Here is a 26,576-nt window from a genome sequence, read left to right as displayed (position 1 = left end):
AACAGTTGCTCTATTGAGTGCTATACTTTGTGTATCATCATTGGTTTCTCTTTCTGGGTGACATTATAGATAACAAGGCACCATTCTACCTTTCAGAAATAGCACAACTAATGTAATAATACAAAATATTAACAAAATGTTATACCCATAAACCATTGCATTCATAGAGCATATTCATTCTACACAAGCTTTCTCAATACTTCATGTATAATTCATGGGTATAGTGATTTCATTAATGAGTGAACACAGTTAAAACATGCCCTTGGGCAGCTGCAGTAGCCCACACCTGTAATCTTAGCATTCTGGGAGGCTGAGGCAGGTGGATTGCCCGATGGTGGATTGGTTGAGCTCAGGATTTTAAGCCCAGCCTGAGCATAACACCATCTCTACTAAAAACAATAACAACAATTAATAAGGCATTGTGGCAGACACTTGTAGTCCCAGGTACTTTGAAGACTGAGACAAAAGAATTGTTTAAGCCCCAGAGTCTGAGGTTGCTATGAGCTGTGACACCATGGTATTCAAACCCAGGGTGACAGAGCAAGACTCTGCTTCAAAAAATAAGACATGCCCTTGGTCCTGTAGAATAGAAGAATTCTCTGAGGAATGATGAAAAGGCATCAACCATATCATGACCTGAGTGCCTGGGGAGAAGGCAAGGTATTATAGACTAACTTGTATCCCCCAAATGCAGATGTTGAAAGTCTAATCTCCAATGTGACTATATTTGGAGAGTTATAAAATGATTAAGATTAAATAAGGTCATAAGGGTAGAGCCCTAATCAAATAAGACTGCTGTCATTATAAGAAGAAGAGACACCACAAATGCCAGAGCATAGAGGAAACACCATGTGAGGACACTGTGAGAAGGTGGCCGTCAGCAAGCAAGGAAGAGAGTCCTCATCAGAAACTAACTTCACTGCCACCCTCATCTTTGACTTTTAGCTTGCAGGACTGTGAGAAAATAAATTTCTGGTGTTTAAGTAAATCATTCTATGGCAGCCCTCACAGATTCATAGAGGAAGCAGAAGATGCAAAGGTCCTGTGGAAGGAAGAAGCTTAAAAAGTTTAAAATTCTGAGTGATGTTATATTGTAGTTATATTGCCTCACAAGAAGTGAGGCACATATTGGAACTGAAGAGACAGGCAAGGGCTAGATTATGGAAAGAGTGGAGGGCTCTGACCCAGGACTGTGAGTTTGGATATTATTTTAGAGATAATTTGAAGCCAATGGAAAACGAAATGCAAAATCAGCTGTTCTTTGGAGAATGAATTGTTAGAATTCAGGTGAGGAAGTGTTAGGCTACCCAGTGCAAATTTGCCCTATGAGGTTAACAGAGATTAAGAGATTGGAACAGATGTGCTGTACACTTTGAATAACTTGCTAATGAATTAATGACAAAAAAGTCTTAGTTACTTCATTTGCTCACTCTGGCACCAAGTCTCTTCATTCTAGTGGAGACACAGAGACTGTGAGATTCAGATATCTCTGAAGTTTTTTTTTTTTTTTTTTTTTTTTGAGACAGAGCCTCAAGCTGTCCCCCTGGGCAGAGTGCCGTGGCATTACAGCTCACAGCAACCTCCATCTCCTGGGCTCAAGCGAGTCTCCTGCCTCCACCTCCCAAGTAGCTGGGACCAGAGGCGCCCGCCACAACGCCCGGCTATTTTTTGGTTGCAGCCGTCATTGTTGTTTGGCGGGTCCGGGCTGGGGACTCGAACCCGCCACCTTAGGTGTACGTGGCTGGCGCCTTAGCCGGTTGAGCTATAGGCGCCGAGCCTCTGCTGAAGTTTTTATGAATTGTGATTCATTCATATGAAGAAAGGCTTTGTTAAAGGTGCTTTAGGTAGATTCTTATGGGGATTATCTTCAAATTATACAAAAACAAAGAAATAAACCCTAAAGGTTGGTTTTAATACTTTTATCACATCCCTCTATACACATGGCTAGAAGTTATTATATTGGATCAGTGTGAATCTCTTCCTGTGAAATCTCTTCTGGGTAATGCTCAGAGCTAGTGCTCCATGAGCATGAAAAACAGCATTTCTCACTTGAGAACCCCCGTTGCTCAGCATAATGATATAATCCTTAACTTTCTATCTTTGTTAGCATTGATTGTTGTATATTTTTCTCCCTATTCTGCATTTTCTTGACCATTTATCTGCGCTTCACCAGCCTAGACCATTTGCAAGTCCATTTCAGTTTTCTGCTTTTTTTTCTAAACTGTACTGCCCTAGAAATAATACTGTTTTTCTAGCATGGCCAGGGTGACATGACATGTTGTCCTGTTATTTTGATATAATAACCTGATCTGTGAACTTTCTGCATGCATTATTCATATCTTATTATTGTCAGTGAATCCAGCTACATCTCTCTCTCTCTCTCTCTTTTATTATCTCCTAGCATTTACTCTGAGGGTTTTCCAGTTTCATCTTATCCATCATGGACATGACAGGGTGATTGATTCCATATATGGGTCTTACTGGGCTCGGCTCCTCATGGCCGTGGAAGGCTCAGGCTGCTTCAGGAAATACCAGGAAAGGTCTTCTCATAGTGTTGACAGAAGTGCACAAGAACAAATAAAAACTAGCCAGGCCACTTAAGACACAGGCTCAGAACTGGCACCCTCTAACTTAGACCCCTATTCCACTGGCCCAAACAAATCATAGCTGAAGCAGAAGTCAAGGAGTCTGGAAAAACACTCACCTGCTAATGAAAAGGACTGTAAAGTTATCAGGGAAAACTGATACAAGGAAGGAAAAAGATCTGGTGCCAGTAATTCAAATGATCCTATCTGTATTCAAATATCACATCCTGTACTCAAATATCGCAAATGTATTCACCCATCTCCAATGACAAATTAAAACACGTGCATAACTGATCATGATAAACACCAATTTTTAAGGAAAAAGAAAAATGTAACATGATATATATATATATATATATATACACATACACATGTACATTCTATATACACATATACATTGTGTGTATAGGAGTACATATACTCTCTAGTATGTTGAAACCTGTACAAATTAAATCCCTCAGGACTTCTTTTGAACACAATATCATAACAGAATAAATTTATACTTCCTGGTGAAACACTTATGAAAATAACAAAATGTATGATCCCAGAGAGTAAGGAATGAAATGAGGGCAATTGTATTATGATTCCAACTTGTGCCTAAAGAAAGACTCCAGGGTGCAACATAAGGAGGAGGAAACCAGGTAGACACTGGCAGTCTTCCTGAGTCTGGGGAAGGTAAGACAACAAGAGGCTGCAGGCGACAGATTACTAAAGGGGAGAGTGATGAAAAATGATAAACCTCAGAGATCCCCGAGTACCCTCTGGAGTACTTTGTCAAATGATGATTAGTACATATGTGTGAGAAGAGTACCCCAAAACTAAGAAAAACTGTTTGTTTCACTCCAAACAATTATAAATGTCTTGTTTCAATACTAGGAAAAATGATTAGGGTATTAATTAATGTCCTGTGGACCAACTTTAAACATTCAAAACTGCATGTAAATAGAGGCCTCAAATTTTCTATTTTCTGTTTTCTAGGAAATAGAAAAATTGAATAAATAATGGACAAAGTAGTGATGTATAGATGGAAAAATCGATACATAGATCAAGGGAATATAATAGAGTTTACAATAGCCTCATACATATATGCTCAACTTACTTTTCACCAAGATGCAAAGACAGCAGAGAAAAGAAAGCCTCATTAACCAATGATGCTGGAATAATTAGATATCCATAATGAACAAAAACCCCCAAAGTATCTTTTTTCCATACCTACCACTACATAAAAAATACATTCTAGAAGGCTGGACCTAAACATAAAAACTAAAATTATAAAAATTCTAGACTAAAGTACATGAGAAAAGTTTTCATGTAGGCAAATAACAATGATGACACCAACAGCAGCAGCATAACACACCACCACCATAAAAAAGATCAACAGAGGAAGAAAAAATGAAATAGTCTTAATCAAAATTAGGAACTTGTTTTTGTTGGTAGTTTTTTTTATCGTTTCTGCAATCTCACTGTTTAATATTGGTCTGTTCAAGAGATCTATTTCTTCCTGGTTAAGTCTAGGAAGATGGTGCGATTCCAGGTACTCTTTCACTTCCTCCACATTGTCAAATGTTTGGGCATCAAGTTTGGGGTAGTAGTCAGAAATAATCTCTTGTACCTCTGTGATATCAGTTGTCATTTCCCTCTTTTCATTTCTGATTGAGGTTATAAATATTTTACTTTCCTATTTCTGATTAATCTGGCCAATGGTTTATTGATTATATTTATCTTTTCAAAGAATCAACTTTTATTTCAACAATTTTCTGAATGGTTTCTTTATTTTCAATTACATTTATGTCTGATTTAATTTTGGTTATTTCTTTTCCTCTGCTAGTTTTGGGATTGGATTGCTCTTCCTTTTCCTTTTTTTTTTTTTTTTGCAGTTTTTTGGCTGGGGCTGGGTTTGAACCCACCACCCTCAGTATATGAGGCCAGTACCCTACTCCTTTGAGCCACAGGCACTGCCCACCCTACTTTTCCATTTTTTAAGATCAGAATTCTATCACACTTTCAAAGGTGAGCTTGGACCTATACTGCAGAACTTATTCCAAAACACTGAGAAGGAAGGAACCTTCCCTAAAACATTCTATGAGGGAAACATCACCTTGATTCCAAAACCAGGAAAAGTCCAAACCAAAAAAGGAGAACTGCAAACCAATTTCAAAAAGGAATACTGATGCAAAAATTTTCAACAAAATCTGAGCTAATAGATTACAGCCACTAATTTAAAAAATTATACATCATAATCACATCTTGTTTTAATTAAGTATATGTATATATTACTTTTTGCATTAAAATTAGAGGTGGCAACAGTTTTGATGGCTTTTTAAATTTTGCCCTTACAACACTTTTTTATTCTAACACATCTGGCTTGATTTCGGCATTGAAAAGGTGGTCTGGACAGATCCAAATAACTTTCCTATAATGAGAAATAGAAGTAGCTGTAACCCAAGCACTCTTGGCTCTTTTTGAAAAGAATACAGATGTATATAGTCTTTCAGAGGAAAAATTTCACCACCATATGTAGGGTGTATTTAGTGACAGAGGTAGAAAAGTCATGTTAAGTTTTAACTTGCCCTGATGTTTCCAATGTGATACATATTTCCCTTATATGCTTATAGAGTAGGTTTCATTAACTAATAACATTTTCTTCTATAATACATTTGATTGAAGGCTACTTTCTTTTGTAACATAAATCTTTGCTCCTAGTTGTCTATAAAATGCCAGTGAATTGATGACCAACAGAAGTCAATGATTTGGCAATTTTTTCCTTCTCTAATAATAATACTTTTGTCAACAATCTTCAGTTTAATTTATTTTTTCCTAGGAGGGTTCATTAGATCTACTGGCATCATTTTAATTAAAATTAACACTTTCATCTTGCTTATGAATATATATAAAACAAACATTGAGATGCTGACCATCTGGTAAAACAGTCAGGCCGTCACAGCAAAATTAAGACATTTTTAAAAAAATACTACTATTTCATAAACATCAGACAGGTTATGCATAAACATGTATCCTTATTAACACTATAGAAATTTCTCTCCAAAACAACTGCTATATCCTTTAGGAATTCATATACACTTTGATCCTCATCCCTTAGAAGTAATATTCACGTAAAGAGACATTCCACGTGCAGTCAATGTTGGACTCTCTTTAATGCTTCATTAGTAGGCATAGAATTACAATGCAATAAGTCTTCCACTTAATAGGCAGACACAAAATTATATAAGTGTTGCTAATATCTATTTTTCAAAGACCACCATCCCTACTCAGAAATGCCAGGCATACCCACACACAAAAAGAACTTTAATGAAAGAAGAGATGTATTAACTTATTATTTTCTCAATGTGCTTAAATCAAGGTTTTGTATATTTGTCTAAGAATACATGGAGAAAAGAGAAAAGGAAAGGAGGAAGGGAAAGAGGTAGGTGGGTAGGAAAGAAGGAAGGAAGGAAGGAGGGAGGAAGGAAAGAAAGAAAGGAAGGAAGGGAAGGAAGGAAGGAAGGGAAGGAAGGAAGGAGGGAGGGAAGAAGGAAGGACAGAAAGGAAGGGAAGGGAAGGGAAGGGAAGGGAGGAAGGAATGAAGGAAAGTTCACATTATTCAAATGGTGAACAGCATTAGGTGGAAGGGAAGGGAAGGGAAGGGAGGAATGAAGGAAAGTTCACACTATTCAAATGATGAACAGCATTGGGGAGAATGCTGTTCACCAGCAAAGGGAAGGGGGAAGGGGCTAGGGGGAAGGGAAGGGAAGGGAAGGGAGGAAGGAATGAAGGTAAGTTCACACTATTCAAATGGCGAGCAGCATTAGGTAGACATGCACTCTCAGGAAAAACATAATAATGCCCACGATGAAATGTTGGAAATTATTTTAAGATTACATACCAATGTGATTTTCCGAATCCTTAGTTGGAATAAATGAGGATGAATGCCTCAAATATCTACCCATCTCCCTACCCACTTGCCTATCTACCTATCTTAAAACACAACAGGTATAAGTACTGGAAAATACCACAATTTATTTTAATCAAAGTTTAAATTTTTTTTTTTTTTTTTTTTTTTTTTTTGAGGCAGAGCCTCAAGCTGTCCCCCTGGGTAGAGTGCCAGTGGCATTACAGCTCACAGCAACCTCCAACTCCTGGGCTCAAGCGAGTCTCCTGCCTCCGCCTCCCAAGTAGCTGGGACCACAGGCGCCCACCACAACGCCCGGCTATTTTTTGGTTGCAGCCGTCATTGTTGTTTTGGCGGGTCTGGGCTGGGGATTCGAACCCGCCACCTTAGGTGTACGTGGCTGGCGCCTTAGCCGGTTGAGCTATAGGCGCCGAGCCTCAAAGTTTAAATTTTAAAGTTTAATCAAAGTACAGAATATAAGAAACTTCAAATATAAATAAACATTATAATAAAACATTAACCATACAGCTTAAAGTGATTTCTTTAATGGGCAAAAATAAGTTGAGATTGGGCAGGATGGGCAGAAGGAGGCTCAGGAAAAGAGAAACATAAAAGTAAGTAAATGACAAACAATATAATAGTGAACTTGCAAGGGGGCACTATTGAAGATTATACCAAGGCCAAAAAAGATAAACTTGCAATGGGGCACTACTGAAGATGATACCAAAAAGAAAACAAAGTAAAAACCAAAAGCAAACTCATAGGACATTACCCATAACATTCTTAATAATTTGAATGAAACTATAATTTTCATTGAAAACAGATAGTTACATCTTAACTAGGTACAATATATTACTTTGCTAATTTTAGAAATATCTTTCTAAAAAGATTATTGCTCTAGATTGTCAACAACTAGGGGACCATTTCGAGGAATGCCTCTTTTAAACATTTCATAACATCACAATCAAAGCATAGTAAATTGTGATTTCCATGTGACTGTATGTCCCTTCACGAAAGCAATAGCTCAATTACATAAATAGTATTGTGTGGCAAATCCTTAGTTGGGAAGGTCTTGTGTATTGTTTGACATGGATAGTGGTAAATAGCAAATAATAGCAATCCATAGTTTCCCAAAGTGTCAAAGGAATACAATAAATGTTTGCTAAGCCTAAATCATACCTTAATAAACACATATCTGGCATTGCAGAAGGCTTAATCTAATTTGAATTTATGCTGAAACCACTGAAAATGGGTTTTCTTGTAATCTTAAGTAAAAAAATAACCAATTATTTATTTATTTGCTTATGTGCACCCTTTTACACAAAATATATGAACTGTTAAACTCACCAATTTTTTTTAAACAAATACATTTCAATGTTGGGCATTATAAAATTAGTGAAGATGCTGCAGAATGTGAGTTATCTATTACCCATGAGATCCTCAAGCAAGACCTCTTAAATCAAGAGCCAGCACTCAAGTAACAATCTCTAATGAAGACACACACATACATACACACACACACCACAAAGTAGACCTAGATATCCTATAATTTTTACTAATATAATGATTTATCTCACATATTTCTGGCTATTAACAAAAATCCAATTCTGTTTCCTATGCTAGATCAATATGAAATTCTTAATTTGATGCCTTTGAAATTATATGCCTCAGCAAATGCTTGAATGAATCACTTAATAAAAAGATGGCTAAGTTTTGAGAAGAGTATTTACAGTAAGGTTTTATTCTATATTTAATTGTAAAAATGTTACAAACTACTTAAAAATAGCAAGTCTGATAACTTCATATTTTTCAGATATGCATTAATTTGCCTACAGGGTAGGAGGGTCTGCAAACATTATCTGTAAAGGTCAGGATAAGTAAATATTATATGTTTTGTGGGGCATATGGTCTCTGATACAACTCCTCAGCTGTTACTGTAGCTTGAAAGCAGCCATAGATAACATGTAAATGGATAAACTTGGCTGTATTACAAGATCTTTGTTTATAAAAACCACTTGGATTGGCAGGCAGACTGTGATCTGCCAATTCCTGTTATAAATTATTACATGATGTTAAAAATAACCTAGTTTTCCTTTGATCAACCAAAACCCACATTTAATATCTAGAGATACCTTCATAAGGAAACAAACAAAAAACAGAAAGAGATTTTGGAAGGAAATTTCATCATATAATAACTTTAGTAATATTTCTCTTGCCCTTCTTTTATTCTGCAAAAGTTGCTATTTCATCACAGTTATAAACTCCCATGAAGATCTTCATTTGTATCCTACAAGTAATCTTGTGTTATAGCTTTGCCTAAGTCTTCATTTTACTGCAAAAAGAAATTCTCTGTGGGATTTCCTTTGCTCCCCAATAGATCTCTGTACAGGGGGAACATGGATGGTAATTTCCCACATTACAAAGACAGCTGCCTTCATTACGTGAAGGTGATTTCTCTGGGACTTAATAAGAGGTGACCCTTTTATTGAATTCCAGAGTTCTTTCCCACATCAAAATAATTATTGCTGCTTCTCCCCAATCTCAATCCCAACAAAGTGAGAACCACTATATTAAATATTCGACTTGTTCTACCCATTAATCAGTGATCACTATTTTATCACAGTTTACACAATTGAATCTATTGTTTATCTTTTTAAGGGTGTCATTGGTAAATATTTCTCTTGGGAATTTAATACTATAAATTTTAATATTTTACCTTGAATACATTTCATTATGATGTGTGCTATCAATATAGGTTAGTTGTATTTGTCTTTGTAAATCGTCTTCTATGTTGCATTCCATTTATTATTTTGCGTGCAATTGAGAATTATTTTTGCAGAGTTAAAAGTGGCAAAAAACAATGGATTTAGGTGTGATTTTCTTACTATTATAAATTAACATTTCTAACTTCCAAATGTTTAAATGTTTTATACAAGACCATGTTATATATATATCTATTCTATTCTTTATATCACTCAAAAACAAATTTATAATTAATTGCTTCAGACAGAATATCCTCATCCCAATATTTAAGAAAATATATATAATTTAATAATAAAGGAATAATCTATCAAGACCAAATAACTTTATTGTATTAAACCAAAGATGGGCATCTAAGAAAATATATATATATTTTTTTTTTTGAGACAGAGCCTCAAGCTGTCCCCCTGGGTAGAGGGCCATGGTTTTACAGCTCACAGCAACCTCCAACTCCTGGGCTCAAGCGAGTCTCCTGCCTCCGCCTCCCAAGTAGCTGGGACCACAGGCGCCTGCCACAACGCCCGGCCATTTTTTGGTTGCAGCCGTCATTGTTGTTTTGGCGGGTCCGGGCTGGGGATTCGAACCCGCCATCTTAGGTGTATGTGGCTGGCGCCCTAGCCAGTTGAGGTATAGGCGCCAAGCCAGAAAATATATTCTTGTAACATATCTCTTGAATAGGTAAATAAGAACATTTTATGGACACTTGGATAGACACAAGAGAACTTCTGAAAATATTTAAAAACCACATGAATAGAAATGTTTACCTGTGTAATATATGCTATTTATTTTATAGGTATTTTGAAAATAACAAATATTTTGTATGCATGGTTAATTTGTTTCATTAATAATCTAAAATTACTTATAAATGCACACACACAATTAAATCTAAGAATAGCATGTTCTTGGTCATTACTTAATTATTAAATTAATAGAGAATATTTAGAAAAAATCTTGCATAATCTATCTCTATGGCCTTTTCAAAGATTTACTATTAACATAATTTTATATTTAAATTTATTAATCATATTTAGTCAACCAAGAGATAAAGAATATAGATTTTTCAACTATGGTAGGGTAAAAAATAACCCATCCTGAATATTAGTTATCATTAAAACAAGAACAGAAAGAAAGCAAAGAACTGAGTATATTAGTCACTTTAAGAAAAAAGACTAAAAATTCTGTCATCCTATTTAAAGAATTCTATCCAAGAAAATGGCTGTTTATCTCTGTCCCACAGAACAGGGTTGGCATCTTTCAAGAGGCTTTCATGCCTTTTTATAGCAGTCACTTTTGATACTGTCAAGTAATGGGAATAAATCATGCTTTTTCTTTGTCCACTGGTGAAGATAAAATAGAGTTTGTTTTTATGGTCTCACAGTTCCCATCAATTGTTGGTACCGCACGCTTCTTTAGATGGTGAGAGTCCTTGTACAGAGTGACTGGCAACTAGAAATCTCCATCCTTTTAAATTTCTCACTACTCCAGAGTTTGCTGTAAAACTAAAGACTACCATTCCAGAAATACTATATTCCTTATTTATTGAGATACATTTTAAGGCCACATATCTTATGGTAAGCTCAGATTTGAAAATAGTAACTGGTTATTAGAATTTTTTTTTTACAGAGTCATGATGGGGAACTATTTATAACACTAAAATTTTATATCACATAGTTTTGTATGCTGATAGGAAAACACCCAAGTTAAAAATAAACTAAAGCATCAGTGATTTCTGACATTTGTACAAGCCATTGTTTCAAAGAACTCAAAAATACTATGAACGTCCACAAGTATCACAATAATGTATGTTTGAGTTTATTTCCACTCTCTAGGAAATCATAGTAATTGCTACTAGGATTTTTTAATCAATGTTTTTCTCACAAGGAATAATAAGATTTATTAAATCAAAATAAACATTTTAAATATGTTTATATCAGACACCTAGTTCTTTCCCATTATCTTTTTTCTTCTGTACTGAGTTTTATCTTTGGTTTCTATTTTTCCAGTCTCTTTCTAGAAATTTAAACTTTGTTGTCTTTTTAAGTATACCGTCTTAGGTTTTCATAAGTGAATATTATCAAATTTCAAATCACTAAATTTTTATTCATCTGGAGGATATAAAGTCAATCACCCCTCTGTAATGATGCTGGCTCTAGAGGTATAGTGAAAAAACTTAAGTAATATGAAATTAGACCTTACATTTAAGATATATCATAGTTATATTATCTATAGTTGTTATGATACTTGGAATACAATTTGATACTAATTATGTACACACTTATTGTATGTAATATTTTACTATCATACTATATATACGATCATTGTAGGATCTTCTTTAATAAATGTTTGCCATTATACAGTCAAGGCAGTATGTCATATTTCTGTGGGGAGGGTGTTTACCATGAATGTTCCCAATTGCAATTTGTAGATTCTACTTGGTAATTATCACATATTCTTAAATATAGTTAAATTCCATTTATTACTATCAACGAAGAATAAGGTTTGAATTTATAAAAATAAATTTGCATGCTTAATTTGACATTCTTAGTTCAGTTTTTATCTGATTTATGGGACATGTACATATCTCTTAGCTCATTATCTGTTGATTAAGAAAAAAATCCTGATTATTTTTATTTTATATAGCTTAGTGATAAAGCTTATCCTAGAAAACTGTATCAATTATGTAATTTCACAAGTAGAAATTGTGGGTAAAATTTATACGTCACTCCTATGCCAAGACTTTTAAGAGGCAGTTATGTACTCTGTATATTCTCTTTCTTCTTTCACTCATTGGATACAGATGATAAGTCTCCACGTGATAATAAAGTTACAAATGGAAAACATATCACCTTTTACTTGATATGTAAAGGAAGACCTCAGCAACATCAATACCTTAACTGCAAGGTGAATGTAAAATGAACTTCTACATGGTTAGGCTACAGTATTTGACACCTTATTTGTTACTTTAACTTTTAAATAGTACTTAATTCTAACATAAATATATACATGTATTATAAACTCAAAAGAAGTGGATAGCCATTTATACATATAAATGTACACATACATACGGTTATTCCCCTCAGTTGGGATATAGACGTAAGAAAAAACTAAAATAAGTCGTTTTAGCTTAGCAGTCACTAACATGTCAACTGCAATGGGAGGGCTTTGGACAGAGAGGATTCTGTATTGCACAATACTGATACTCTTGGTGAAACTTTGAATGGCAACAATTCAGAAGGCAGGCCAAGAGGTATGATTTCTTTGTGTTAACTACTAGTTGATCTTTAACAAGATATTTCAGAAGCAGATGAGCTCAGGCACTAATTAGCTAGGTTGAAAACTGAAAGAAAAAGGAATAGAAAAGTGTTGAACTTTCCAGGAAGAAAAAAGTCCTCTTCAAGTGGGAAAAGGTGATTGCTTCCCTTTCCGACAGAGACAAAACTAAGAAAAAAAATCTTAAGCACCAAAGATAGACAAGACATCCAGTTATATAAATAGAATCAGCCCTATGTCTCAGATCAACCCAACCCTATGTTTAAAACAACTTTAGCTTAGCTGCCATTAAGTTAAGAGACACAAACAAAGAAGTAAATAAAACTATGTCAAAGAAAGAACTTTGAGAGTATATTTCATATGTAGTTTTTGACATGTAGAACTGGCAAACAGATAAAAACATCACTATGATTTTTTAGGAAATCTCAGTTCCAATAAATCATGAGTCTGACTTAGAAGAGCCGACAGTTATAAATAATCCTTGAACCCTGTGAATGGCAGATGAAATGAAGCCAAGGGCTACTGAGAACGATGTATAAGAAAACACTTTATCTGTGTCCATATCTGTTGGGAGTCTTCACAACACCTCCCCCAAAAGAACTGCTGTAGAGCCATTATAGCTGTTTTTTTAAATTATCTCCTTTTTTAATGAGAGAATTCTATTATTTACATCATTGCATATTTTGTGTTAGGCTCAGAGAACTTGCCATTTTATTTGTGTGTTGCCAGATGACAAATTTAAGCCTGATGTTGAAAACTGTGCTTTATCAGATATAAAAAAGTACAAGGCGAAGCAGCAAATACTAATGTAGAAGCTGCAGTAAGTTATCCAGAAGTTCTAGTTAAGATAGTCGATGAAGGCAGCTATACTAGAGAATAGATTTTCATCATATGCAAAACAGTGTTATATTGCGAAAAGATGACATCTAGGACTTCTGTAGCTAGAGAAGAGATGTCAGTGCCTGGCTTCAAAGTTTAAAAGGACAGGCTGACTCTCTCTCTTGTTAAGGACATCTAGTGACTTTAAGTGGAAGTCAGTGCTCATTTCCTATTTCAGAAAGTCTAGGGAGGAATTATACTAGATTTACCCGTCTGTGCTCTATAAATAGAAAACAAAGTCTGAATCACAGTACATCTGTTTACATCACGGTTTACTAAATATTTTAAACTCACTATGGAGACCTACTGCTAAAAAAGATTCCTTTCAAAATATTAACACTATTCACTGAATACGCTCCTTGTTACTCAGGATAATCTCTGATGGAGATATGCAAGGAGATTAAAGATATTTTAATGCCTGCTAACAAAATATCCATTCTGCAGTCTATGGATCAAGGAGTAATTTTGACTTTCAATTCTTATTATTTAAGAAGTATATTTTGTAAGACACATAAATAGTATGTGTAATTCTGATGGATCCAGGCAAAGTAAACCTCTGGAAAGAATTCACTGTACTGGACGTCATAAAGAACATTCATGATTCATGGGGGAAGCCAAAATACCAACATTAATAAGAGTTTGGAAAAAATTGATTTCAGCTCTCATGAATGTCTTTGTGGGTTTCAAGATTCAGTGGAAGAAGTAACCATAGATGTGGTGGAAATATTGAGAGAACCAAAAGTGAGGCCTGAAGATATGATTAAGCTGCTGGTTATTATAATAAACCCTGAACAGGTTTAGTTGCCTCCTATAAATGAGCAGGAAGTGGCTTCTTGAGATGAAATATATTCCTGGTGAAGATGCGTGAAACTGTTGAAATGAAAACAATGAAGAACACTTCATCAACTTAATAAAGCACTGGAAGACATTGAGAAGACTGACTCCAATTTCGGAAGGTCTAATGTGGGTAAATGTTATCAAAGCGCATTGGATGCTACAGATAAATCTTTTTTGAAAAGTATAGCAATTGATGCCACAAACTTCACCTTTGTCTTATTTTAGTAAATTGTCACATCCACCTCAACCTTCAGCAACTACGACCCTTATCTGTCAACAGACATCAACATCAAGGCGAGACCCTCCACCAGCAAAAATATTATGACTATCTTAAGTTTCAGATGATTGTTAGCACTGTTAACCAATAATGTATTTTGAATTAAGTACATTGTTTTTAGAAATAATGCTATTGCACATCTAACAGACTATAGTACAGTATAAACGTAGCCTTTTTACACATACTAGGAAAACAAAGATTGTACATGATTGGCATTAGTGGAATATTTACTTTCTTCAGTGGTCTAGAACCAAACTCACAATATGCCAAGATATGTTTGTAATTATTCAACTTTACTTTCTTGTTTGGAAATACTATCTTCTATTTTTAGACTTTTTCAGGCTTCTTGATTTCATATTCTTCTAAAGACAGATGAAAGTCTAAAATTGTTTCATGAAAAAGCAGCTTTGTTTGGAATTGAAGGTTATATTGTCAGAGTTTATATTTAGTGAGAACCTTCAGAAAGTGAAAATACTATGCGGGCCACTAAGTCTGCCCCTTTTCTCTGATCCCAATCTTACCTTTCAGCTTTTCATCATATCCTCAAACCCCCTTATTCAATGCCTGCAAATCCTGGTATCTCAAATTTCTTTATGCTCTCTGCCTCCCCAGTCATCTCTGATAACATGATTAGACAGAAGATCATAAACGCAGAGCATAAATGTTTCTGAACTGCAGCAGAGGACTGTGCCATGAAGCCTTAATAACACCACTCTTCAGGAGATTAAATCAATAGCAATGTCACTAAAGGTTCTGTCTATCCCATTCACCTATATGAACAATAATGCAATGGGCCGAGAATTGCCATTATCCTTTTCTCCTGAATTTTAATACAATGCTAAAGAAAAATAAATAAATGAAAAGATGTTTATATAAAGAAGATAGATTTTAAAAATGTTCTCAATGTTTAAGAACTTTAATTTTATAGGCAAATATTAATTTGTTAAGTAATATTATGTGATATGTATAGGCTTAAAGAAGGCATCCTAGCAGGATATGTGTATTCTTAGCAGGTCTAAAATTCTAAACCCAAACTTGGGTCTCTAAGTACAACTACCTTAATGAAATTCATCCTTAATTTAAGGATGTTCAAGAAAAGCTTAATTGGGATTCGTGTCACTTCAGAATTCAAGCAAATGAACAAAAAGTTGCATTCAATTTTGCATGTTAATTGTTTCCAATTATTTCTTGCATCCTGCTAAAATAGTCTTAGATATATAAAGTCAAAGACTATTTGATGTAAACTGAAATGATGCAAATTAATATTATTTTTAAATTGTAACCCTTAGAAACATTGACATTATATAGAATTAAAACAATTTGAACAACACTGTAACATAAATATGCCCAATCGGACAGTTTGAATTATGAACCTATGAAATAAAATTAAAATAATATAAAACAGTTGAGATTTGAGACAAGAATAAAATAGTGTTTATTTTGTATAGTAGAGTAATTTTAATTATTTGTGTTTGCTTTTAGACCTTAGCTTACGTGCTTAAGATAATGTTGCTGTCTGTACTAGCCTGACTGATATGTATGACAAGAGTGTGTCTCTCTCTTTGTGTCACTAGAATTTGAATCTAGATACACCATAACAATATTCTGGAAAAAGGAATAAAAAATTCGAGCTTGCAGTATAATAATACATTATTGAAATGCAAATAAATATACATCATTCATTAGATCTGAATAGCACAAATAAGATGTGGATTAATTCTAATTGAAACCAGCTTCTCACATCTGTGTTGCATAGCAGACCAAGAATTCTCAAATCCATTCAAAGCAAATTATGAAAATCCCTTAAGCCTCAATATAATTGTTCCTGTTTACCACCTTTAAAAGCGAAGTTACAGATAAATAAATCTATGTAATCTCCATCATCCTCTATCACCTGAATTTCAGAAGAGATTTTCAAATCTCATTCTAATATTCCCAGATCAGTATTCCAACAATAAACAAAGGGCAAAATCAGCCTAATTAATATCGAGCAGGTTAGGGCTTCTGTGCTTTTGGCTTGATGGGTAGGAAAAGCTAAAGCACCAAAGAGCTTGGATGCCTGGAATGAGAAAATGCAAGAAAGAGAAGTTAGGGGTGATGTGAGAAAAGGGTGAACAGAAGACAGGAGGGAGGAAAACACACAAAGGCCAAACTGAGGAGAATCCTGGCTAAGGTTCTCAATCTCATATTAGTTAATATCCTGCGGCCCCAGGCAATTAAATTCTGTTCTCGGTAATTTAAGAGTCATAATTCATAAAATGATAGATAAAAGTATTTTATGGCCTTTATACCTAAAATATTTTAACCCTTCCTAAAGAAAACTTTCCTGTTCCACAGAAATGAGAAGAAACGGAGCATTTCATAGAAGCATTAATAGGTTCTACCTTTAACTTCTCAGAGCCTCGTGGTTACCCATCAATACATTTCTTACCATTTATTACATATGTAATTTTTACATACACCTGTTTTATCTAACATTCCTGGTGAAACACACAAATACATAATTAGCACAAATTGAAGCACAGAGGAGGCTTAATTAACTTTGTGAAGACTCAGATATACAGCATTTGCATTAGACCTTGAAGGATGAATGACATTTTATCACAGAGAAACTTCGAAGAAAGGGACACTGAGCAGCTAGATGAAATATGAAAAGAAGAAGAGATATTAAAAACACAAGTATTGTTCAGAAGGCATAAGAACAGAAGACAGAATTTACTGAGGCTAAAACAGAATAGGACAAGTTTGAATTGTGAAATCTCTTGAATGCTACTGTGAATAAACACGTAATAGATATACCAGAAAGAAAAAAAAAAAAAAACAACCTTGAGGCCTCAAACACCAAGAAGCATCATACCTGACTGCTAAACCTCCAAATAACTGCAGTTGCAAGAGGGACTCCAGAGGAGACTGGTAAAAAGCAACCCAGTAAACCCACTCCAAATTTCCAAGTTGTAGGAACTGTAAGAAAATAATTTACACAGGATATGGGATGTTGACACAATAAGAAGCTAAAACTTGTGGCGTTTTCTTTGTAGTTGAACAGACTGGAGACAAGGAGTACTGAGGAGATTATGCCCATGTGTAGAGGACAGAAGTTCAGTAAAGACATTGTTACTGGGGACAATAAAAAGGTCAGTCATTTCATGTATTGAACAAGTGGCATGAATGATGTCTGTGATAACTTAGAAGAAGGTAAAAGCACTTCATAATGTTGTTGATCAAAATTAAGGAAGTTTTCAGGCCAGCGTTGAAACTAGCAATTAGCACACGGGAAATTTTTATAAGTAAGTGAGAGGGCAGAGACAAGACTTGTAAGGGATCCAAGAGCCACAGAGATCCAATCCCAAGGAGCAGAACTGGGCTGTAATCAGAGAACATTCCCTGCCATAGTATTAAGCAACACTGACAACCCTTGCTTGAACTCCAGCATCACAATGGACCAGGGATTGCTGTGCTCCTTGCCTTTTAGAACAGGACAATCTCTTGTTCTGTCTATGTGTTGGGAACAACAATTTATCTCTGTCACTCTTAGTTCTCCAGGTCAAGAGGTGCTTTAGTGTCAGAACTTCCTTGATATTTGGAATTGATTTCAATGATGCTATTTTGGACTTGTCATAATGAGATAAGTCTACACACACACACACACACACACACACACACACACAGGGGCGGGGTTGTATATGAAAGAGGGACATTAGGAAAATCCAAAGAATAGAACGTAGTATACCATCACAGTGGCCTTTAATAAATTTTATAATATACACCACCTTACATAGGCCCTTCATATATTTATGTCATGCCTGACTATAAACAAAACAAAACAAAACACTTCTCTGTTAACTGTACTGTAGAAAAGCTTATACTAGATTACTCTATGTTGAGTGAACACAGAGAAATGACCTAGAAGAGAAGAGGTCATCTTGGATGTTCCAGCTCTAGTCAAGCTCACCATGGAATACAGCTACATGTATGATCCTGTCTGAGTCCTGAGAAATAATTAGTCTGAATTTAAGCCATAAATTTTTGGCATTTTTTGTGTCGTAATAATAGGTAACTGAAACATATGCTTTATTTATATTTATCTCTATTTCCTATGAAAGTGATTAAGGGACAGAAGGGAGGTGTATAAAAATGCCAATATTTTAAATTAATTATTTTAAGAGAATGGACATGAAGAAAATAAAGTGATTTAATACAGATAGTTTTTCCACTATATATGCAGTTATATCATTACTTGAGCAATGTTTTATACATATAAGTTGAAATTAATTTGACATTTAGGTTGTATGCAACTTGGAGAGTTGGCTGTGAGGTCAGCTGTTGATAGATGACAACAGAAGCACTAATAAAATTACTGTCAGGAGATTTATGTATGGGTGATATGAAGCATCAAAACACTCTAAATAAATAAATGTAAATGTAAATATATACTCTAAAATGGAGACTGGTGGTCCTGTAAGATGCTCAGCTTTTAAAATCAGGTCTCCACATTCACTCTGACTTCCTCCTGTTTTTTTTTATAAGTAACAATTTACTGTATTCAGTTAGAATCAGGAAAATATGTTTGTTTTTAATAGTTTTACTCATACTTTAGTTAATTGTAATTAGTCCTTTATGGATAAGAAAACTGATTTCAAAGTTAACCAGCCACAGCTACAGAATTCAAATATAATTCTCCCAATTTCTACCGTCCACTACGAGATGACGAACAGTTGGACTGTGCCTGCTCCCTCAAGTTTCCCACTCAGATAAAAAAGGATAAAGATAACAAGCCATAAAAACTATCAAAAGCTCTAGACAAACTCCTGCCATTTATAATTTTCCCCAAAGTATATTTGCAAAGCAATTGAAGAAATTTTAAGACATACAAATAAAACTAAAATTTCAAGTATATTAAGTTAAAATATTGCCACCATGGTTGTTCACTTTAACCCTGTGTTCAATGCCATAAATACCAATGTTTAATAATAGCTAATCATATAAGTCCTCAGATTATTAGTATTTAAATACATGTAAAACCTTATTATTATTATTGTTAATTTTTTTGGAGTTTTTGACCAGGGCTGGGTTTGAACACGCCACCTTCAGCATAAGGAGCTGGTGCCCTACTCCTTTGAGCCACAGGTGCCGCCCAAAAACTAATTATTTTTTATAAAGTACTAGAAACTTCTACCTAATTTAAAATGTGATAAAACTACATGTTTACTATACATGTAATAAATTTTATCCTCAGCTCTTACTCTCTTTCCAACCTCATTGAATAATTATTCCGAGTATGAAGTTTTCTTTAGTGTACTTTCAGTGTGAAATATTTTTACATTCCTCCATGATCAATTATGATTTATTTTCACACCATTATGAATCTTTATCACAGGTGAATAAAAATTTTAGATTCAATCTATATTGATAAATATGAACAAAACATGCTTTAATAGTGAAATATTAGAGAAAAACTGACTCATGATTTATAAAATATATACAATAGAATTCTTGTGAAAATATTATCATTCTTCACTTACCAAACATAATCATCATTGGTGGCTCTAGTGAGCTTTTCAAGGATTAAGAACCTAAGTGGTTTATAAATACATAAAACTTTTAAAAATTCACATATATTACCAATGAATCTTATATGCATACAAGTATGTTTTTTCTCATTTATATATATTGATCTTTTATTTTATTTAATTAAATAATTAATTAATTTTTAGAGACAGAGTCTCACTTTGTTGCCCTCAGTAGAGTGATGTGGCGTCACAGCTCCAGCTCCTGAGCTTAGGCGATTCTCTTGCCTCAGCCTCCAGAGAAGCTGGAACTAAAGGTGCCCACTACAATGCCTGGCTATTTTTTGTTGTTGTTGTAGTTTGGCCAGGGCCAGGTTTGAACCTGCCATCCTCAGTATATGGGGCCGGTACTCTACTCACTGAGCCACAGGTGCTGCCCTGATCTTTTAATTTTTACATATTTAATTATTATGAGTATATAGTAGGTGCATATTTTATATGGTACATTTGATGTTTTGACTTCAGAAAGCGAATAAATCAAATCAGAGTAATTGGGATATCCATCTCCTCAGCCATTTATCATTCCTTTGTGTTAAGAACATTACAAATCTACTCTTTCAGTTATTATAATCACTTTGTTATACTAAGTGTTCATTAGTATAGTGTTCATTTGTTCATTCTCTCTAACTGTATTTTTGCATCCATTAACCATCTCCAATTTATCCCCTCCTCTTCCCAGCCTATGGTTACCATCATTTTACTCTTTGTCTACAGGAGCTCAATTGTTTTTAATATCTAACTGCCACATATGAATGAAAAAAGTTTTGTCTTTCTGTGTTTGGCTCATTTCACGTAATGTAATGTTTTCAGGTTCTATCTTTGCTGTTGAAGTAACAGGATTTCATTCTTTTTTTCTGGCTATATAACATTCACTTGTATATATTTACTACAATTTCTTTTTATTTATTTTTTTATTTCAGGTTAATGTAAGGGTACAAATAACCAGGTTACAATATTTGCATTTGTTAGGTAGAGTCCCTCATGTAGTTGTGTCCTGCACACAAGATGTATGCCATATAACCTTAACCACAATTTCTTTATCCATTCATCCACTGATGGACACTGGGTTGTGTCCAAATCTTGGCCGTTGTGACTAGCACTGTGTAAACATAACAGCGTAGATATTTCTTTGATATACTGAATTCCCTTTTTTGAATATATCTAGTTATGGCTGTGTCATATGGTAGTTATAGTTTGAGTTTTTTGAGGAACCTCCATATTGTTCTCCATAGTGGCTGTACTAATTTACATTCCCACCAACAGTATATGGAGGCTTCCCCTTTCTCCACATCCTCTCCAGCTTTCATTACTGCCTGCTTGATAAATTCGTTTTACTGGGGTGAGATGACATCTCATCATACTTTTGATTTGTATTTCTCTAATGATGTTGAGCATTTTTTTCAGAATACCTTTTGGCTGTTCACATGTCTTCTGTTGAGAAAAGTCTGTTGAGATATTTTTATTCTGACACTTTTTAACAAACATGAATATTACATTAATAAAGAAGTCAACAAATTCAATACAGTGCTACTGAAAATGGCTTATAAATAAGTTATCTTTTGGGGTCATGGCTCTACTGTGACACGACTTACCAAACGATAATTGTATGTCTACATTTGTGTTTTGATTATAAGTCTTTAATTAAATACAGTCAAATAGATGCTCTTTATCATAGGTATGTAAACTTTAAAATGTATTTATTTATTAAGTTAATAATCCATCATCAAATTAATCAAATAAAAAGAGAAAAATGTGTCATCTTGAAAATTTGTACATACTTGATTATTAAGACAATATTAAAGACAGAGTTGTTAACTTAAACTAGCACTGTATAGTGTTAATGTTTCCTGATAATTAGATATTATATAAATTCTGCTATTAAAATAAAAAGCTAATGTGTTATATGGTAGGAAATTATATTGACTATCAGCAAAAGAATATAGTAGCAAAGAAGAAATTAATAAGGTCAATTTTTAACCACCAAACACATAATATCCTTATAAACTAGCCTATATATTTTTGAAATAAAATAAACATGAATTCCTCATTTATGTAAATATAATTCCATTTATCTCTATCTTGGAGACAGGGTCTTGCTCTGAATTCCATTTAAGAACTATTCAATTATTGCAATTCAGCATGAACGAAAAAATTATTTTCAAATGCTGTTTAAATGCCATAGTTTCTATAAACAATCAAAATGTGAAGATCAGGGAAATCCTCATTGTCAATCCCCATTGTTATTTTTTTGCCACTATATATGTTGCTCTCTTTTATAAAAATCAGGTGAATTCAGAAATTCAGATTATGTAACTACTATATTGAAAGCAATATAGTGCAACATCAGACACCCCTCCTGGGAGGTAAAAACACCGGCAGTTTTCTCACACTTAATATGAATCCATTTCTTCCACAATTAATGGTCAAGAATAGTAGTCCAGTATTTATTATTTGGAAATCAATGTACAACTTATTTACCTTCAAAAATAGTCACTTAAATAAAAGATAAATTATTAAATGTTTATTTCTTACCGTGGCAAGAACCCTCAACTTCTTCATATCCTGTACTGCAGATGCACCTTCCAAGAGGAACCAGCCAGTCTCCATCAGCTCCACAGTACAGTTTGGGAGTGTCACGCTCCTCTGCACTCTTCACACAAGAGCCCCGTACTTCAACCAAAGAGGAAGAATCAACCCTTGGGATGGTATCAGGAAACATGGCCAAGTTACGAACAGTGAAGGGGCACTTTTTGTAGAAAACTCGGACTGAAACCAGAGCAATGCAAGCCCCAATGTCTTGAAAAGCCAGGTAGAATCCTTTCCTTTCTATAGGCCCCACCTCACGAATTTCAGTGTTGAGTTTGAGGATGCGATCACCCAAATCCATCTGGGTAAAACTCTCATCAGCAGCAATTGTGTCGATCTTTGTATACTGGCTTGGCTTGAATTTAATTCCATGGGAATCATCTGATTCCATATAATACAGATTAAATGTTTCCTTACATGTCCCCAAAACCCATGGGATGCTGTTACAATCCCTCAGCGTGAACTTCATTTCCACATAAATTTTCTGGGCTGCGTCCCGGGAGATCCAGTTTGTTCGAAGCCAGTTGTTCTGGTTTGGTTCCATCACATTACATACCTGGTACGTGTGGATGGGCCTATTGTGTTCATCCATTTCAGTGATGGCATCCCACTGCAGAAAGGAAAAAGAAGTTATTAAATTATTACAAAACCACAGTGGTTATACAGAAATGATGACTTCTTATTTTTTAGAAAAAGAAAAATATTAAAAATTATACAAATGAAACTATTCAAGGCAACAAGAAAACAGTGTTTTAACCACGAGCCTTTGGTTAAGAGAATGAGTCTGGAATAGCCTGTCTTTCCTTCCTATATACAAACTGCATGACCAAGGGAAACCTTATTTAATCTCCAGTTTTCTCAATTGCAAAAGGGAGCCAATAGTACAGGGCTGTTGTAGGCATAAATAAGGTAAGTAGTTGTAACGCACTTAAAGTTGTTCCTGTTATCTTATAAGAATGTCAAATAGCATCCATTACCTTTGAACAAAAGAGCCAGACTTACGGCAAATGCACTTCAGCTTTGCCATCTCTCCTCATATATAATTTGCTACAAATTGAACATTGTTTACCAGTATTCAATTAAATATTTACAACACTATTTCAATAGAAAATCAACAGAGAAAGGCCTTAGAGTTATTCAGGAAATATTTATCAGGCACTATTCTGAACCCTGGGAGTACAACACTTAACTAGCTGAACCCAAACTCCCTGCCTTATGAGACTTATCTATCTAGAGACAACAGAAATTACTCAACAATTTACAGGGCGTAAATTGAATACTATGGTAAAAATTATAATAGGGAAAAATCATTAGGAGATGAAGAGGGTGGCTAAAAAGGCCTGACTGAGATAGTGACATTTAAGCAATTTTTCAGAGATGAGAGAGTGAACTTTGCAAAGAGGAAACAAAGTGTGATAGCTGAGGCAGGAGTGCAGAGGCATGTGAGCAACAGTGTGAGAGGGCATCAGAAGCACGAGAGGTAAGAGGGACACAGGATCAGAGAGGATTCAAGAAAAAAGTCTTTACAAGCATTTTAAGCACTTTGGCTTTTACTCTAAGCTAGATCATTGGATTATCTCGACTTGGCATGTTTATACACAAGCACTTTGCCACTTCATTGCATAGAAAGAGTTTGTTTATCCTTTTTGTTAGAATTGTAGTAAATGTTTGAGTACGTTGAAATCAGCTGGTATTATAACTTTTTATATATTTAACATTGCATCATTCCATACTGGAAATTTAGATTGTACAGTATTTCATTGTATAGTTATAGCTGAAATTTTTCAATAAATTAAAACATAATTCTAGTAAACTTATAGATAGGCTTTTTGAGAAAACATATTAGTTATCATATTTTTCCATTTCTATTAGAACATATTGGGAATGATCAATGGTTTGCTACAGTGAATAAGCATTCTATTTCTTGATATATTTCAGTAATTTATAGTAAGGTTTTATAACACACTCTACTTGCATTCTCTTATTTTGATTGGCTATAGAGAGTTACCTAATCAAGGCTGGTTGAATTTCAGTTAGTATAGTTTCTAACAGAATGGCTACTTTCTTCACTATACAGGACTGTTATGCCACTAAGTACTTTTAATTATCTCCTGTAAGTTTCAACAAATAATTTATATTATCCATCAAACCAATATAAATATAATCTCTATCAAAAAATTTATTTGTATGTTACTTGCTTCAAATTTATGGCCATTTCCCGGGGGGAAACAAACAAGGAGTTCCTTTTCAACTGTGGATATAATTTTACAAAACATACTCATTGTTTAACATGGGGGATTCAATATTTTCATAGGATCATATATGAAATTACTCATCTAAATAGTTTTCATCCTAATGTATCATGTAGCTCATGTTACTCCCACACTTAAATTTAAAGACAAATAAGCTACCAGGGCTTGTTTAGACTTCTAACTAATAATTCTTAATATAACCATGAACAGAAATAATCAGAAGAAACATAATAAAATTTGAAAATGGTTAAAATCATTTTCTAAGATCCAAAGAATTTTACCTACAGGAGAGCCTCTAAAGAACTCATCTTCTGATTATTCTAATTTTGGATAAATTTCAAATCAGACTTAATTTTGTTTCTCAGGTAATACAAATATATTATTATTACTGCCTATACTACAATCTCTCCTGTACCATACAGGAGTATAGAACTTTATTGCCAGTAAATCTTTAGAGTAATTGCATTTTAATATTTTCAACCTATATCTCTTTATCTCAATAAGGAGTATTTACCATGTTCATCACACAAAAATTTCTTTCATATATGACATGAATTTAACTAAAGTGTGAAAAATTGCATCTTGTCTGAAAAAATAATTTATGATGTTATTACATTTCTTTATTTAAAAATATTTTGGGTTGGAGGGGTATTTGGGTATAGGGAAAGGTCAGGAGTAAAAAAAGTGTCATATACTCACTGAATCAGGACTGATCTTAATCAAGGAATAAGGAATTATCAAAATATATACATAATGAGAAATGTGACTCTTCTCAAAGACCGTGCATAAGGATACTTAACAAAATGATGCACCTTTTTCTATGTCAAATTTGTGATGTTTAATCAACAATAGTGTCTGTTCTTCCTGCTTTAAAATAAATAAAATCAAAATTAGACTCAGGTACCGAGTCAGAACAGATTAACAGGCAACTTTTAACAGATCAAGAAATATAGAAAGTCATTTATATTAAATATATAAAATTAAAGCTCATTTCCTAAAATAAGAATATAAATTCAACATTGAAATAGATTCAAAAGGCTGTGATATGTACTACAAAATATAGTATCAGTTGATGTAGAAATTATAATACATTTTAGACATAATGGTTCCTTTGGAAATACTACATTAATGTATACAGTTCACCCTTGAACAACTTAATTTTGAACTGTACAGGTCCACTTATATGCAGATTTTCTTCCTCCTCTGCTAACTCTGAGACATAAAGACCAAATCTTCCTCTCCATCTTTTTCCTCAGCTTTTTCAACATGAAGGAAATGAAGATGAAGATGAAGATTCTTGTGGTGATTCACTTCCACTTAACGAATAGTAAATATGTTTTCTCTTCCTTATGACTTTTTTTTTTTTTAAGAGACAGAGTCTCACTTTGTCATACTCAGTAGAGTGACTTCACATCACAGCTCACAGAAATCTCCAGCTCTTGGGCCTAGGCAATTATCTTGCCTCAGCCTCCCGAGTAGCTGGGACTATGGACGCCTGCCACAAGGCCTGGATATTTTTTGTTGCAGTTTGTTGGGGGCCAGGTTTTGGGTTGGCCATCCTCAGTATATGGGACCGGTGCCCTACTCACTGAGCCACAGGTGCTGCCCCCTTATGACATTCTTAATAACATTTTCTTTTCTGTAGCTTACTTTATTATGAGAGTATAATAGATA

General features: G+C 34.3%; 1 protein-coding gene across 1 annotated transcript in view; it reads right to left on the bottom strand.

Moving 5' to 3' along the window:
- Positions 1–24,865, bottom strand: part of LOC100950573 (ephrin type-A receptor 6) — a 696,992-nt gene extending 672,127 nt beyond the window's left edge. The window contains exons 1-2 of the mRNA XM_012801499.2: positions 24,845–24,865; positions 22,597–23,260 (exon numbers count right to left, since the gene is read on the bottom strand). Of these exons, the coding sequence (XP_012656953.2) occupies positions 22,597–23,260; positions 24,845–24,865 (685 nt within the window). The remainder of the gene's footprint in view (positions 1–22,596; positions 23,261–24,844) is intronic.
- Between the last annotated feature and the right edge of the window lie 1,711 nt (positions 24,866–26,576).

This window comes from Otolemur garnettii, unplaced genomic scaffold (genome assembly GCF_000181295.1).
Source record: "Otolemur garnettii isolate 467f Iridium unplaced genomic scaffold, OtoGar3 scaffold00009, whole genome shotgun sequence".
NCBI classification, from domain to species: domain Eukaryota; kingdom Metazoa; phylum Chordata; class Mammalia; order Primates; family Galagidae; genus Otolemur; species Otolemur garnettii.
The sequence above is the reverse complement of the archived record's forward strand: the minus strand, read 5'-3'. Positions and strand labels throughout refer to the sequence as shown.